We start from the raw sequence: 17,679 nt of genomic DNA, 5'->3' as shown, positions 1-17,679 counted from the left end.
AGCGTTAGTGTCACTGTCTCTGGGTTGCCTCAAAACTTAGAATGTTAGGAAAATAGTGTTCTGAGACTGGTTTGATGATTCCCTTTAGGAGATGGGCTAAAACTGGTACATAGTTATACCGCCCAGAAATGGAGCCTCAAGGTAGCGTCTGATGCTGTTGTATATAAATCTGACATGGTAGGATCACATTGACACTGTTTTGTTTTGTTTTTTAAAATATGTATCCTGAATCTGTTAGGGTATCCTTTACCCAAGAGAAATCAAGTCCCCAGTTAGCCTCAGGCTGAGTGAGTTGGGAACATGAGGTTTTGTGGTATCTGGTGGAAATCCCTCATGGTCAGGGGCGCCTGGCTGGCTCAGCTGGTGGAGCATGTGACTCTTGATCTTGGGGTCGTGAGTTCAAGCCTCATGTTGGGCAAAGAGCTTACTTAAAAAATTTAAAAAATTAAAAAAAAAAAACAAATCAGTAGTTAAAAATATTTCCCCAAAAAATGAAAAGAAAAAGAGAGAAATCCCTCATGGTCCATGAGTTTTAAATAAAATAGCAAAGGAAACTAATACAAAAAATAAAATACTCATCCCTTGAAGAACTTTTATGAGGTTCCCTTTCAATAAAATATTTTTGCATCCTGATTCTGAAACGTATTCACTTTTATTTGCTCTGTTGACGAAGGGCAATTTCACGTAGCTTTTGGTTCTTATTAATCATCTAACGATCACTGCCCTCATAACCGTATGGTGTTAGTAGTTGTCCTAAGCAGTAGGAATAATGCACAGGAGCGTGGCACTCAGTGAGTGCAAAAGTGACCTGATAGCAATGGACTAGCTCCTTCCAGAAAGAACCCCATGCAGAGAACCGCATGCGGCAGCCAGTGGGAACACTCAGCAGGCTCCCAAATAAGGAATTCACTGAAGTCCTTTTGTGTAGAGCAGTTAACACTTCTTCACTCTTTAGAAAACGCATTATGGTTGGATCCTGGTTCCAAAAAAAAAAAAAAAGTCTATAAAAGGCACGTTTTAGAGACAACTAGGGACATTGTAGTATCAGCTGCATCTTATATGATATCAAGACTGTCTTTTAACGTAGGAGCTCACAAAACTGAGGATCCTCTTGGTTTTAGCAGTTGTGAGCTGAAGTAGTTAAGGCTGAGGAATGCAATGACTTCAACTTGCTGTCAGTGATTTAGTAAAACTTACGGAGTCAAAGCAGAAATGGGAAAAGAAAGGGTCACTGTGACTACATCAAGAGTATAAGGATATGGATTGTTCTTTCAAATATTTTATATGTTCAGTGTTTTTCATAACACAAGGTTGAAGGGGGGAAAAAGAAACTTCATTATGGAATCTGGAAGGTTAAGAAGAAAAAGGGTCACTTAAGCAGACAAGGTCACAGTGTGTAAGGAGGAAAAAAAGTTATGAGAGTTTTTTTTTCCAGCTACTTCTGCTAGTTGGTGAGATTTATTTTTGGTAACATATGCTTAGGAGCTACTTCTGACCTCATTTTTTTTTTAATTTATAGAGGCATCTGCTAGTGCTGAACTCAGCCACAACTCTCATGCTACCCATCTATTTGATTTATAAGCAGGAAAGATCCGTGTAGAATCGTGGAAAGGCAGATGAAGCTGGGAAAGCTGTCCAGTCCAAATTAGAAAGAGACCGCGTGGGATTTGTGAGTGGCCCTGAGTGAATACCCAACAGGCCACTGTCAGCTGCCCTCTTCCCGTGGGTCACGGTGGGGAGGCTTTCCCTCTCCTTCAGGGTCTTTTAGGGAAAAGAAAGCAATAATGCCTTCTCCCTAGGTGCCATTTAAGAGAAATATCTTAAGCCCAGCTTTTTTGAGGGTCACTGCCTTCCCATTCTTGTTAAGGGTGGAATTTCCTAGTAGGTAAACATTAGGGAATAAAATGGCCGAGCTGATTTTCCAGGTAGCAGCAAAAGCACCTTCATGCAATTATAAATCAGATTATGTTACTCTTCTTGCTGAAAACTGACAGGTTCTCCTTGTACTCAAAATTCTAGCTCCCAGCTGTGACCCACGAGGCCCAGAAAATTCAGCCGTGCCTACTATCCCAACCTCATTCATCTCTTATGACATTTTCTCCCTGGGTGCATAGTCCAGCCTCACAGCCAACTTGGAAGGTCAGGGTACAGATAAGGAAACCAAGGTACACTGAAGGTCTTGGTCAGGGTACGGTGAAATCCGACTATCCTTGGCTTCTACCTTAATTCTTATTGACATTGACTTCCTTGGTGTTATAATTTAAGGGGCACCAAGAGGACTCCCCCCGCCAAGACAAAAGCATCTCTTCCCCTTTCCATCAGGGTCTGAAATTCTCCTATTAGAGACTTTTGATTTGAAATGTTATCTGATCTTTAAAAGTGCCACCAAAAATACAAAGTCTGCTGAGATGGGTTTGGAGAAAGATAATGCTGTGAGAGCCAGTACTTTAGTGGGTAATCATTTATCAAATAATTTTGAGAAGTAGGATGGTCACTCAGGAAAGGGTGTGGGGAAAGCAAAAGACTCCTCCAGGCCAAAACAAAAACAAAGACAAAGACAAATATTAAAAGAGAAACTCTGTAAGATGTTGATAGTATACACTAAGTGATGAAGAGAGATTACAAAAGAGTAGGTATTTTATACCCCATTATTTTATTTTTTTAAAGATTAATATTTATTAGAGAGAGAGAGAGCATGAGTGGAGAGGAGCGGCAGAGGGAGAGGAAGAAGCAGACTCCCCACTGAGCAAGGAGCCTGACCCAGGGCTCGATCCCAGGACGCTGGGATCATGACCTGAGCCGAAGGCAGATGCTTAACAACTTAACCAACTGAGCCACCCAGGTGCCCCTATACCCCATTATTTTATTTTATTTTATTTTATTTTATTATTATTGTTTTTTAAAGATTTATTTATTTATTTGAGAGAGCGAGAATGAGAGAGAGTACATGAGAGGGGGGAGGGTCAGAGGGAGAAGCAGGCTCCTCGCTGAGCAGGGAGCCCGATGCGGGACTCGATCCCGGGACTCCAGGATCATGACCTGAGCCGAAGGCAGTTGCTTAACCAACTGAGCCACCCAGGCACCCTATACCCCATTATTTTAAAATATATATTTGAATGTTATATGTGTAGAAGAACCCAGCAGGATAAACCCCGAAAGTTTATCAGTGATGACCCCTGGGTGGTGGGATTATAAATTTCTTCCTTTTAAAAAAGAAATGCATCTGCATTTTCTTTCTTTCTTTTTTTTTTTTTTTTTCAAAACTGAGCATAAATACTTGAGTGACAAAAAGAAAGGGGCTAGAGTAGCAACTTTAAAAACATACCTGCTGTGATGGGGACACCTGGGTCTGCCTTCGGCTCAGGTCATGATCCCAGGGTCCTGGGATCGAGCCCCGCATTGGGCTCCCTGCTCCATGGGGAGCCTGCTTCTCCCTCTGCCTCTGCATTTCTCTCTCTCTCTCATGAATAAATAAATAAAATCTTAAAAAAAAAAATACCTGCTGTGATGTACTGTACAGCATGGTGACTAGAGTTAACAATACTGTGTTGTATACTTGAAAGCCACTGAGAGAATAGATCTTAAATGATCTCCCCACCACCACCACCACAACAAAAAATGGTGATTGTATGAGGTGAAAGATGTGCTCACTAACCTTATTGTGGTAACCATTTCACAATCATCAAATCATCACAAGGACACCTGGGTGGCTCAATCAGTTAAGCATCTGCCTTCAGTTCAGGTCATGATCCCGGGGTCCTGGGGTGGAGTCTCGTATCCGGCTCCCTGCTCAGTGGGGAGTCTGCTTCTCCCTCTCCCCCTGCCCCTCCCCCTGCTCATGCTCGAACTCTCTCTCTCTCTCTCTCTCTCTCTCTCTCTCTCGCTCTCGCTCTCGCTTTCAAATAAATAAGTAAAATCTTTTTTAAAAAATCACATTGTGCACCTTAAAGTTACACAGTGTTATATGTCAATTATATCTCAGTAAAGCCAGGGGGGAAATCTGCCAAATTAATAGTTTTTCAGGGGACAGCCCTTGCCTGAATTAAGTTATTGGGTGCATTTCCAGAAGAAAATGACAAATGTCAGATCAATTAACACATATAAAGTAACTGAAATGGTGGTGGTGGTGGTTTTTAGAGATAAAGAAAAACAAATTTGTAAATTAAGTGCAATTGCCCTTCTGCTAGCGCAAGACAGACGTTAATAATCGATCCTGCGGAGCCTGAATGTGTTGTCAAACTCCTCTCCAAAAGCAATCACTGCCTCAGTCGTGGGTGGTATGTGAGATGACCCCAGGGTCATGTACAAATACATGCGCTAGAAAGTGATCATTAGAAACAGTCTCTGGTGTCTGTGGTATGCTTGGCACCCCCTAGGATGGGTGGACAATATACCGTCTTCATAAACCATTCATAGCAATCCTGGGTGGTTCTTTTTTGTCATCTCTGCTGGAAATCATTAACCCCCTCCCCCCAGATAAACCCTGACAAGATGATGTTATCTCCCGATGAAAGCAAAGTGGCCTGAGACCCCTGGAAACTGTTCAGTCGTCCTACCTTCTTGGCGCTGGAATCTGTCCTGCTTCGGTATCCAGGAGGCATCTGAAATGCCCACTTCCTCTTGGTCAGATGCAAAGTCCAGTAGAGCAAGGCGATATGGCAAAGCAAAGGACATGAACTGGATGCTATTAACCAGTCAGCTGTTTCTGTTTCAAGGCAGCATGATTCAAGGAGGACCGTGGGTCTTTGTTCCAATTAAAACTCAGACTTAATTCCATTTTTTTCCAGTCCATGAATTTGCTGATTTCTCGTTCCAGTGATTTGCAATGAACATCATTCCCTGGGGCCTTGGCTGTTGCATTGGGCCACATTGCAAGGCCAGGCCCTCCCTCCTAACACCCAGCATGTGGGGTGTGCAGTCCAGTGGTTGGGAAGATGTGTTAGGTCCACTGGACCTAATGATGAGTAAGGGAAACTCAGATGGTAAGGACCCAGTAGTTAGCACCCAGTAGTTTTCAATTGGCCACTTTCAATGAACAACAACAAAAAGTCAGCATTCCCATTTTGAGACTTGCTACAGGCATTTGCTGCTGCCTTTGTCCCTCAGGAGAAAGATCTGTGTCTCATTCAAGGCTGTATCGCTCAGCAATGGAGCCAAATGAAAGAACAGGGTAAGGCTGGTTTAGGAAGGTGGCCCAGTGGCCAGGCCCAGGTCAGCAGGAGAATTCTGAGAGATCTCAGCTCTTTTACCTATACTCTGCCCACATCCAGAAGAATACACAGTGCCTTATGATTAAAGAAGGAGTGTCACTAAATCTGGAGACCATTACACAGAATAAGACCAGAAATGCATCAAGAGCCAAAGGAAAAGGCAAGGCTGAGTTACATCAGTTTGTCTCAGCCTAATGTCAGCTTGACTCCCAGGCGCTCTCCTGGAAGGGGCCTATCTTTGGACTCAGAAATCCTGGGTTCAAGTTTTGCCTCCGTACATAATAGCTGTGAAACTCCAAGGAAGTGATGAAATCCTCTCAGCCTTATTTTCCACACCCCAAAAATGCCGGGGCCAAGTGCAAGGATCCCCTGCTCTTTGAAAGTTTGCCACTTCGCTTTTACAAAAGACCTTACAATGGGACCTGTTTTCACTAACCACAAGAGATCCAAAGAGGATATTGCTTTCAGGAAAAAAGGTGAAAAGCAAGAGTAGCATTCAGCTGTTGTTTTGCAGCCAAGTTGCTCTAGAGGCAACATGAGTGGCCCTGGCCAAACTCTGTCCCCAGGAACTACACTCAGCGTCTCCACATCAGCCCGCCAGCACTCGGCACTGTGTTTACCTGTGCCTCATCTCAATTTATTTTGCACATCCCTTAGAAAGATGTGTCCTAAGGTAGCAGAGAAGCCTAAGACAGGTTGTTTTTAGGGGTCTGGGAATGTTCAAATGTTTTCCATATAAGTTAAGGGTCATTGCTTCTTTGCTTTATGCCATTTGGGGTTAGGAAAGGTTTCATTAGGAACCCTCTACTTCCAGATAGCAGGGGGACACCTATTCCGACTTCTTCATCTTTGTCTTAAGTGAGGTGATGAAAGTAAAGTCACCAGAGCTTCATAAGCAGGCCTGCAGCTCCTATGAGTCACTTCTCTCCTCTTCCCAGAGCAAAGAGTCTTTGGCCCGGCCTTTCCTCCAAGTCCCCAAGACCGAGAGCCTGGCTCCTGACTGCCTGCGGCCCTGTCAGCCCACCCCTCCCTCAGGAGCCCCAGCAGATGGTTTCCTGCTCTCTTCACATTGATCTGGATCTTGTCTCCCCTCTGCCTCTACCTGCCATTTCATGATTACACCTTTCCTGAGGTTTGGGACCCGGCCCATTCTCTCCAACCATCCCAAAGCCCTCACCAGCTCTGTTCAGCACACACCTTATCAAAAGCCTGTTCTCTGCCAGGAACCTGGGGTCATCGTCCCTCCTCCAAGTCTTCAGAGACCTTTGTTTTATTTCCCAGTCGCAGGTGTCCTGGGCTCTTCCCCCACTACATAGGAAACTTCATTCAAATCTGGTTTTTCCTGTCTTACCTGTTGTCATGTTTCCTGCAGCATCGGGGGCCCTCTCCACCCTGTGGAGGACCCCATCCTATCTCTGTGCCTTTAGGGTGCATGTCAGATCACAGAACAAGCGCTCAGTGGATGTTTGGAGGAAGGAAAGAAGGAAGGAAGGAAGGAAGGAAGGAAGGAAGGAAGGGGCAGCACCAAGTACATAGGAGTGGCCTTCTTCCCCTCACCTGCTTTGCCAGGTGGCCTGTCATCTTTCTTCAGGTGATGTGCTGGTAGACACGGAAGTGCCCAGAATTTATCAGTCTCGCCATGATCTCTTTGCGCCCTCTCTTTCTTTGGTCTCATAGAGTCCAAAGAGGAAGTATGTGTAAGGGTCTGGTCACCTTGAGAAATGCCCACCCATGCCTACCCTTTCACTGGTGTATTTCCCTCTCCTAGAGTCAGTTTTCATCCTCATGCTGATGATTCCCAAGTTCAGACCCACTCCCCAGATTCCAGGGCCCCACACTTTACCTCTAGTTGTCCGTTAGACATGCACAGACATCAGAAATTCACCTTGCCCAGATCTGATCTCAGCTCCCTGCCACCTGCATACCCACTGTGTCCTCGGACTCTGTGAACAGGTGGGCGTGGGTGTCATTTCCCTTTCTGTTCCTGTATTCCATCTGACATCAGGTCTATGATGTCTGCTCCTTCCTCTTCGTCTCCTTTGCCACCATTCCATACTCTCTCTTGCTCGGACTATCCCAACACCTCTTTCCTCCCCCTACCACCCCAATCCATTTCTCTTGCAGCCAGAAGGTGAAACTGCAGATTTCCCGGATAGAAACCAACAAGGTGTCATTCAGATGCCTGAGAGAGGCTTGTAAGATCCTTCCTGATCTGCCTCCTGCTTGCCCCTCCTTCCTCATCTCATACCACCTTCCCCCAGCACCAAAAGCTTCAGTCTTCTTCAGCTGTCAGCCCCTCACCCGGTGTGGTCCCTCTTGCTCTTCAGCCTTTGCAGGATGTGTTCTTCACCTGTCCAACACTTACCCCTGGGTCAGGTCTCAGCTTAGTGTCCCCTTCTCTGGGAAGCCTTCCCTGTCATCCTCCCTGGAAGTCTGGGTTGGTTGCCCCTCTTATGTATTGCCCTAGCCCCATGCATGCCCCAACTGTAGAACTTCCCACAATTTTCCATCTCTTTGTTTTCCTCATCATCTTGATAAGCACTGTGCATCAGGTCGGCCCCACTCACTATTGTGTCTCCAGCACCTTGCCAAGAGACTTGTGTATAATAGATGCCTATTATTTGTTGAATGAATGAATGAATGAATGACTTCTTTTCTGCTCAGGCTATATCCTAGTCAGAAAGAAAGTGTTCAATCTAGATCTTGCTTGATCTCTAGATAATATTATACCCATGTTCTCTATATTCTTCTTGTTGGCCTCCCATGTCAGATCATTTGTGGGTCTTGAATATAACTGGTCCCTCCAAGAAGACTCTCTCTTAGTCAGTGTTTTCATGGGATGTGAAACACTGCTCTGATTCTTCATCAGAACCACAGACTTTAGGGCCCTGGACTGGGGCTAGATTAGACAGTTCAACCCACAGACAGTTTGGTAGGGGCCCTGAATTAATAAGGACTCTGATAAGTTTTTAAAAAGAAAACCACTGTAGACTGGAGCATCTTGGAAGACTCCTAGGAGATAAAGCTTGAATGGGGCTTTGACGGATGGATAAGGATGAGTGGAGGTTGGGAGGGTGGGGAAAGAAGGAATTTATAGGTGTAAATTGACCACGTGAGTTGTCCCGTTATTTACCTTGGTATCAAACCAGCAGATCTTCAAAAATTAGTGGCCTGCAAAAAATTTTTTTACACAAATCTAGAATAGAGGTTACCTCTGGGGATTAGGGAAGAGAGGTTTCAGTAATTAATCCCTGTTTCTTGGACTAGAAATGGCTCAAGACTCTTCATCTTCAAACTGCCTATATATGTCACAATTTTTTAAGTTTTTTTTTTAATTTATTTATTTGACAGAGAGATAGAGAGCACAAGTAGGCAGAGCGGCAGGCAGAGGGAAAGGGAGAAGCAGGCTCTCCGCTGAGCAGGGAGCCCGACACGGGGCTCGATCCCAAGACCCTGGGATCATGACCTGAGCCGAAGGCAGCCGCTTAACCGACTGAGCCACCCAGGCGCCCCTCACAATTTTTTAAGTTTAAAGAATGTTAGTAGCAATGAGTAAAAACCCAGTGAATACAGCAACAAATGATATGATCCTATCGGAGATGAGTGAGGCTATAAAGTTTCTCAGGTGATGAGATTTTAAGTAATCTTCTGTTTCTGTTTTTGATAATTTTGCTTTGTTTTTTTCATCATGTGTATGTGTCATAAGGGGGGGAAATATTCCACACTTCCTCAGGCTTTGTCCACATGGGCTGCCATGGAGAAACCATGGGTATCAAAGTGAAGTGGCCCTTGCTCTTAATCCTGTCAGCCCTATTGCTTCTTTATCACTATGTGGACCTGGGTAGGAAACGTCACTTCCCCGACAGTCTCAATGCCCTGACCTGTGGGATGGAGATCGTAAGGCTACCTCATAGGATATTCTAAAGTGCAAAGCAGATGACGGGTACAAAGCACCTTGCACAGAGTTAGTGTTCAGTCAATGCTCATTGCCTCTCCTTCCCTAAAGAACAAAGCAATTATGTTGGTAGAGATTCTCAGTTCTAGGGAAAGATCCTTAGAGACCATTTAATCCAACCTCTTCATTTTGTTCCATTTAAATTATTCTTAATTGCACATGATAAATCAAATAATACAGATGAGCTTATGATGAGAAACATCATTCTAGGCTCCGCTGCACCCTCCCCACCTGTATCCCAGTCCCCAAGGCAACTTGTTTTCATCATTTCTGTTTCTAGTTCTTCTCGTTGTTCTCTCCATGATGCCTAATAATAGGAGGATAGCTTCTATTTCTTAATTGGCAGCTCTAGACATGACTTACTGACTCCCTAGTTGGAAAGATGAGATTTTAGCTCATTTACATCTCTCTCCTCACTTTCTCTTTAGTATTTGATTACGTTACTTATTACCTCTGTTGGTTCTCTTGTAATCAGAGATAATATACTTACACCACCATTGCTTCTTTTTGTAACATTATTTAGTATCTTGACTCCTTTCTGTGCAAAATGAGGAAATTAACACCCCCAACTTCCACTTCTAACACTTCCACGAACTCTTACCTCGCATCAGCTACACTTTTACTTTTCTATGGTCAAAGCTGTATTTTTGTAACATTTGTATTTTCTTCTGCATCTGTAACTTGTCCTTCAATGTAGCTTAAAGAAAACAAAACAAAGCAAAAACATATACTATTTATGTTGTCAAATCTATGCAGATATTATTCCTTGCTAGACCATGTGGCATGCTAGGATTTCATTTCCTTCCCTCTAATGCCAGCTCAAAACCCCCAAAGCTCCATATTTTAAAGTTAAAAAATTACTTTCAGAGTTTTTTCAAATTAATTTTTTAAAGTAACGTATGTTCAATATAGAAAATTCAGTAAATATATTAAAAGTAGGAAAAAAAACAGGGAGAAAAAGAGGGATAGAAAATTAAGAACACCTGAAAATCCCACCACATGCAGCATTTCTTAAAAACGCTTCACATAGGGGCACCTGGGTGGCTCAGTCGTTAAGTGTCTGCCTTTGGCTCAGGTCATGGTCCCAGGGTCCTGGGATCGAGCCCCGCGTCGGGCTCCCTGCTCAACGAGAAGCCTGCTTCTCCCTCTCCCACTCCCCCTGCTTGTGTTCCCTCTCTCTCTGAGTCTCTCTCTGTCATATAAATAAAATCTTTAAAAAAAAATGCTTCACATAATTTACACAGAGTAATCAGTAAAACTGAAGAGAAAATACTTTCCTTAGTAATAAAGGGAAACGTGCAGGCCCACATAAGATGGGCCCACATCCCAAAATAGGAGAGATGCTGTCCTAAGTCTCAGTTCCCTTATATGCTACAGACATTCCATTTTTATTGCACATATTTACTGGGCATTTGCTATCTATCAGACGCTGTGCTCACGATTGGGAATAAAATATGGTCAAAAATAGACATTGTCCCTACCTTCGTGAAGGTTTCATTCCAGTAGGGGGAGGTAGACATTAATCAAACAGTCATGGGTAGGCAAGTATAAAGTTTAAAACAAATTGAGTTCAAATGTTGAAAGGAAAAGAACTTGATTCTTTGAGGACACCTAAGGAACCTGCTTAGGCTCAGATCCCCCTTTCTTGAGGGAGTCAAGAAAGTCTTCCTTGAAGGAATGATGATTGAATTGAGATCTGAAAGAAGAGTGGGAATTTACTAAGCAAAGAGAGTGTGGGCAAGAGCTAGGTTTGGGAGCATTCCAGAGAGAAGGTAAAAATTCTATGATGGGTGCACAGATGGTACATTCAAATAACAAACGCTGTTTTGGCTGGAGCAGAAGGAGCCGGGGGGCTAGTGGGGAAGAAACCCACTCTCAGGGCAGTTCACATGCCAAGGGCTGGATGGGTTGCTGGGCACAGCGGAAGGCCGAGTGTGGATCCTTTCAGACAGTGCTTAGATAAGGAGGAGGTTAGCCGTTAGCATAGATGCCCACGATGGAGGCTTGTTTGGCTCTCTGACTCAAGCCTTTCTGTGCTCTAAACTGGACATTTTTATCAGTTGCAATGGCCTCATCTAAGGAATGCCAAACAGATACCTTCCCTGAAGGGTGTTGAGGGGTATGTAGCTACCTCATGAAGCAAATGGCCACACAGCTCATCCTCTGGGACCTTTCAGGCAAACGCTTTCCCCACTCTATTAGGAAACCACATCCTTCTGTCTTTCCTCACCTTCATTAACAAATTGCATTAGGAGGTAGAGAACACACAGGAAGTGTGTGCCAGAAGGAAGGTCCCCTTGCCCCAAAGAACCTCTGGTCCTACAGTTACTAACTGGAGGACAGCGGGATATGCAGAGAGGGATAAATGAAACACTCTTGTCCCTCCCAAAGAAATCTGTAGGGGAAGCTCATCTTGTAAAATGAGTAAAGCAACAACATTGCTCTTGTTGTAGAGGACCCAGAACCTTCTTCCCCTTCCTCCATCCCCTAAGGTGGCACCCAACGCCAATTTTATTCACATTAATAAAATAGAAAGCTGATAGTTCATGCAATAGGCAACTTTTCTAGTAAGTTCATGCAATGGGCAAATTTTCCAGTAAGAAGACATTTCTAGGAGCAACTGAAATTTTTGGAAGAAGAAAGATAGGAAAACTGGGCAGTAAAGCTATCATAACCAGTCCTCTGCTTAGACTACCCCCGTAGTTCCTCACTGCACTTAAGATAAAATCCAGACTTCATGCCATGCCTATGACCCCCACATGATCTGGTCCCTCCCTATCATTAGGGTCTCAGTCTGGACCGTGATTCACAGCATGGCATCACTATGCTCCAGCTTACTTTCTGCCCCAGGGCCTTTGTACTGGAATGCTCTTACCTCACATCTGCATGGCTTGGTCCCTTGCTTCATTCCGTCTTCTTTCAAATGTCTCTCCCTCCAAAAGGTTTTTCCTAACCACCCTTCCTCAAGCAGCCCCTTCTCCATTCCCAGTCACTCTCTAGCCTAGTACCCTGTTTCCTTTTATCACTATCTGAAATTTTCTGATTTGTTTGCTTGTTTTTATCTGTCTCTATCAACTAGAACATAAATTCCATGAGGGCAAAGATCTAGTCTAACGTGTTCTACACCATATCTGCAGAGCCTAGGACAGTGCCAGGCACTCAACCAATATTTGTTGGATGGATGTATGTAATGGTATTCTCATACTTGGAGGTTGGTTATGTGGCTAAATAAATTTATTCATCTAAGAAAAATATGAGCTAACAAATATGCATTCATTATGTTGAGAATATGCATTCTCAATAGTTATTGAGAAACTGTTACATCCTAGGCACTAGGGAGAAGAGGCAAAATTAGAGACAGCATCCCCATGCCTAAGGAGCTCAGAGTGTTGTGGTGGCCAGTGGGAAGGAATGTGGAAAGAAGCAAGAGACGTGAAGACTTAAATGGTCATGGGAAGTAAAGAAAAGAAAGAAAATGAACCCCGGGTTTTAGACTTGGGCAGATAAGGAGATGGTAATACCATTCTGTGAGCAGAGGAACCCTAGGGAAGAAGAGGGGAAGGTCAACTGTGGAAATGTTGAGGTGTGGAATATGCAAGTGGTGATATCCAGCAAGAAACTGGATATCCAAGTCTGGAGCTTGGGATTGGTGAAAGGAACTATGTCCTTGATATGTATAAACCCCCAAAACTCACTCGAGAAAAAAAATTGGTAACCTGAATCGTCCTATGGCTATTAAAAAATTTTTATTTATAATTAAAAAAAATAAAAACTTCCAACAAAGAAAACTCCACATGCAAATGGTTTCACTTGTGAATCCACCAAACATTTCAGGAAGAAATACTACAATTCTTCACAGTTGCTTCTGAAATACAGAAAAGAAGGGAACTCTTTACCAATTTATCTTACAAGGTCAGCATTATCCTAATAGCAAGACCAAAGACATTTAAAAAGAAAACAGCAAATCAATGCCCCTCATGAATATAGAGTAAAAATCCTCAAAATATTAGCAAATAAAATCCAGTAATATATAAAAAGGATAATGCATCACAACCAAGTGAGGTTTATCCCCAGAACGCAAGGCTGGTTGGTTCATCATTGAAAAATCAATCAAAGTAATTAATAAATTAAAGAATAGCCTGACTGACCAATCAGCCAAGTTTTAGATTATATGATGAATCCAAAGACCTAAGTTTGGAAATAGCAATCAATACCAGGTTATTTGATTCAGGGTTACAAGAGAAATAGCTTAAGAAAGAGGGAAGATTTCCCCTCTGGCTAAGAAACTGAGAATGACACTCAGGCAAGGCCCTTTGAAGGGTTCACTCGTCTTTCCTCTGCTAGCATCACTTCAAGGACTGACCCAGAGTAAAAAAGGAGTTTGGGTGTTCCCTGTCTTGAGCAGCCAGCCTTCCGGATTTCTAGGACGGCCCATTCCATCCATTCCCCGGGGAAGGAAAGCCAAGGGCACTCACAATCCTGATTTTCTCAGATGCTTAGGTCCAAGAGTGCCAGAGTTGAAAGAAGTCTGGATCTTATGTAATCCAAATCCCCACAGTTTAAGGAAGAGAAACTAAGAGCCATGGAGGGTGGCTTCTCTAGGTCCCCCTACCTCATCCTCTGTTCTGAAATCCAGTGATCGTAAACTGGTCCCTGGACAGCAAGCCCATTAGACCCTATCTTCCGGGCCTGTCCTCCCCAGGCTTTTCCCTCTTTTTAAGGTGTTTTAAAGATCACTTTTATGCATAACAAGTCACCGTCAAAACCTATCTGTCCTGGGTTCTAGTTTCTCTTTTCTCACTAGTTGGTGTCTCGTGTGGAGAAAACCAGACACAGGCTTTTGCATGGAATCATCTACATCAGTGGATTGGCGGATTGACGCAGCCACCTGCTTTGAGCCTACAAGCTTCACAACCAACCAGACAAACAGAGCCTGGGGCCCATCATCTCTATTTGATTCCTCTGTCACTCATTCGAAATCTTCAACAAATTCCTCATAAGATTATAATGAAAATGTACTGCATACTCATTATGTGCCACAGACTGTGCTATAGGGCTATGCATTCTCTCACTCAATCCTTACAAAAACTCATTAAATAAATACTATCCTGGTCCTCATTTTGCAGATAAATAAATAGGCTCAAAGAGATTAAGCAACTTGCCTAAGATACCGTAATAGCTAGTAAGAGGAGGAGCCAAAATTTAAACCCTCCCTGGCTGACTGCGGTGCTCAAGGTTTTAGGAATGAAAATTCTATGTGGTTTAAAATGAGACTTGTTTTCCCTTTCTTTCCTTCCATCTCTGTTTGCAGTCTCAGGAGGAAGTCTGTGATTTGCTCCATGCTGCACCCTTCCAAAACATCCTGCCTAGAGTCTACATCAAAGGTAAGAAACCACTAACAGCAGCTAAATAGCCAACTTGCATTTGAACTTCATGCTCACTTAATCGCAACAAACCCAGATCTGCAGTCAGAAAGGGAGAAGGTTAAATAAAGCTTTGGGCAGCTCTTCAATATTCATAGAATCGCAGAATTGGAAGTGACACTCCAGGCCTTGTTCCTTGGTCCTTCTAGATCATTTCTGTTGCATTCCTGTCTAGCCTTGGTTTAACTCTTTCGAATGATGGGGAACTCCCCACCCCACGAGGTAGATAATACTGTCACTGGACAGAGATACTAGAACATTTTTCCTTGTAGTGAGTTCTAATCACACTTTAGAATGAAAGAGAACAGTTCTACAGAGTCCATCTAAGTTTGGGAACACAGATATGTCACCGGTCCTCTGAGAGTTTTCCCTTCCTCAGTTTCCCCAGGGTACCCTGAGTCTCATTTTCTGCTCTGCTGCTCCTTTTTCAGAAGGGGAGCGTCTGGAGGTCCGCATGAAACGTCTGGAAGCCAAGTATGCCCCGCTCCACCTGGTCCCTCTGATAGAGCGGCTGGGGACCCCTCAGGTATGATCCTTCTATCTAGACTCTGAGAACCAAAAGGAACTTTAGAGGGAGAGCATTTTGTCCAACCCCCTCATTTTACAGGCAGGGAAACAGGCCCAGAGAGAGGGTGGGGAAGAATGTCTACAAAGCCTGTTAGTGGCAGGGTCAGGTCTGGAAGGAGATTTGCTGTTTCCCAGGCCTGAGTTCTTTCTTCTACACCCTGTATCCACTACTGTGCCAAGAAAGAAGTATCTATTATGCTCCTATTAGGTATCAGGAATTCTGCTAAGTCATCTTTCAGAATTAAAACTCCACACACTCTGAGAACCAGCAATTCATTTCTAATATCTTTGCTAGAAAAACACCTACAGGAACACAGATGTTTACTGTAGCATTGTTTGTTAAAGCAAAAACTAGAAACAACCAGTAGAGGGTTGACTAAATACAACATGGTAAAGTTATCTAAATGTTGACTACTTGCTACATAGTAACGAAAAGGAAAGATGAGGTCTGGGTGCATCAATGTGGGCAGATCCTAAGCGCCTGGTTAGGGGAAGAAAGCATACAACAAAACCCTATCAGTGAAACTGTTCCTAAAACATGATAATACTCACGGTTCCTAATGGCGGCACCCACTGAAGAGAGATGAGAGAGACAGAGATGGGGTGATGATCTCCTGGGTCAGGAGACTTCAGCTTCCTCTGTAATGTTCCAATATTTTCAAAAGTGAATAAGCTAATATGTTAATTCTGTAATTAAAATTAAGTTTTACAGGGGCGCCTGGCTGGCTGAGTCAGTAGAGCATGTGACTCTTGATCTCGGGGTCATGAGTTTGAGCCCCACCTTGGGTGTAGAGATTACTTAAAAATAAAATCTTGGAAAATAAAATTAATTTTTACAAACCAGTACCAGTTGCTATGAACATGGAGATGAGTGGGGCAGGACCCCTGCCTCAGAGAACTCACAGACTGGGATAGCAGTCAGGAAAGAAGAGAAAAGAGGAGGGAGGCGGCCAAAAGCATGTGTTGTCTCCTTTCACACTGATTTGAGTAATCTACGCATTTTAGGGAGGCTGGGGGAGGAATTCCAGAGGAAGAGAAACGGGGCACCCTGGTAAGACAAGCCAGGGTGGTCTGTCTCGTTCACCTTTGCCAACTGTGTAAGAGGTTTAGGATTCAAATCTGCGCTTGGACTTGCATTGCAGGGGTCCTCTCTGCTCTTATCACAAAAGCTGAGGCGTCTGAAGGACTCACATCCTCAGCAGGAGGCAGAAGGCAGCCTCTTCTCTCAGAAATCAGGGCAAGTATTTGGAGCACATTGCAGGACCCGATCCGCTCAGGTGTCCCGCTAATGAGCAACCCTCGCCAGACCACCTGTGTGCCACCCACCTCCTCCTGGAAACAGTGACTAAATAAATGTTCAGTGGCATTTGGGTTCTTTGAGTCACCACAGGGAGAATTCAGACCCTGCGGAGTGCACACATTTTCTTTTTTGGCCTTCAGAGGCTGAACAGAGGAGTCCTCGAAAGATTTCCTTTTAGGGAGAAATCCCCCAAGCCAGCGACATAGAAATGTGTCTGCTCCGCTGTTGGTGTCATCCTACAAGAATCTGGCCTCTCGCACCCAGGGTTTGGCATGTGTTTCCACTTAGGAGACTGTGAATTCCTTCCCTGTTCTGGTGAACACGATTTCCCTGGGACTGATAGAAATCTGAATTTGTCAAATGCCGAGTCTTTAACAAAGAAAAGCCTAGACATTCTGCTGGAGAGGAAGTGCCAGTTTTCTACTCACCCCGCCCTCAAGGGATAGTCCAAAACTTCGTCGTCCCATAGACCAAAGAAAAGTTAAGGTAATATTCCCTTCCAAGCTAGCTGGGGTGCAGGGGACTCACATAATATCTCAGTCCGTGACGGGGAGATTCTGCCACATATTTAAAGTCAAGAGGTTTTAATGATATTGCTCTGTTTGCATTTATTTCTGGGACATACTAAGGTGCTATCATGGAAGGCACACTCTGGCAGGTCAGAAGACAGGGGTCCTCGTCCCAGCTTCACACTTGAACTGATGCACAATCTGGTGCTAGACACTTAATATCTCAGTCTTTGTCTCCCCACCTGTGAAATGGGCTAATAGCTACTTTGCTGCCTTCATTGAACTGCCTTTCATGAATATCATGATGAACAAAAATGAGTAAAAGACTTCCAAAAACCATAAAGGATTTTATAAAGGTTTATCGAGATATCATTCTCCTCCAGAAGGTACTAAATGTAATCAAAGTATTCCGTGCAGAAATTTATTTCCACATTTATTTTCACAGAGGCTTTTTCCATTCCCTTGTTAACTCAGAAAAGAATGGCAGAAAGAAAAATCCCCCACTGAGTAGAACAGAAAAGAAATGGATGAAATTTATGTGAAACACACACAGTATATATGTATATAACACCAAGTCACAAAGTGGGGGCCTTTGCTGCAAATAGTTCGATGCACTTTTTCAAAGCAAGAAGGAAAGTATAGATCTACCCAAAGGAAAAAGGACATGGAAGAAAACTCATACCCTAAAAGGTTTAAATGCTAACAAAAAACAGCA

The 17,679-nt window shown here is 43.7% G+C and overlaps 1 protein-coding gene across 6 annotated transcripts in view; it reads left to right on the top strand.

Moving 5' to 3' along the window:
• CYFIP2 (cytoplasmic FMR1 interacting protein 2) overlaps positions 1 to 17,679 on the top strand; it is a 108,125-nt gene that overhangs the window by 79,256 nt on the left and 11,190 nt on the right. For all 6 annotated transcript variants that reach the window (XM_044917132.1, XM_044917133.1, XM_044917136.1 and 3 more), the window contains 2 exons: positions 14,477 to 14,549; positions 15,020 to 15,114. In XM_044917132.1, the coding sequence (XP_044773067.1) occupies positions 14,477 to 14,549; positions 15,020 to 15,114 (168 nt within the window). The remainder of the gene's footprint in view (positions 1 to 14,476; positions 14,550 to 15,019; positions 15,115 to 17,679) is intronic.

This window comes from Neomonachus schauinslandi, chromosome 7, assembly GCF_002201575.2.
Source record: "Neomonachus schauinslandi chromosome 7, ASM220157v2, whole genome shotgun sequence".
In the NCBI taxonomy this organism is placed as follows: Eukaryota; Metazoa; Chordata; class Mammalia; order Carnivora; family Phocidae; genus Neomonachus; species Neomonachus schauinslandi.
The sequence above is the reverse complement of the archived record's forward strand: the minus strand, read 5'-3'. Positions and strand labels throughout refer to the sequence as shown.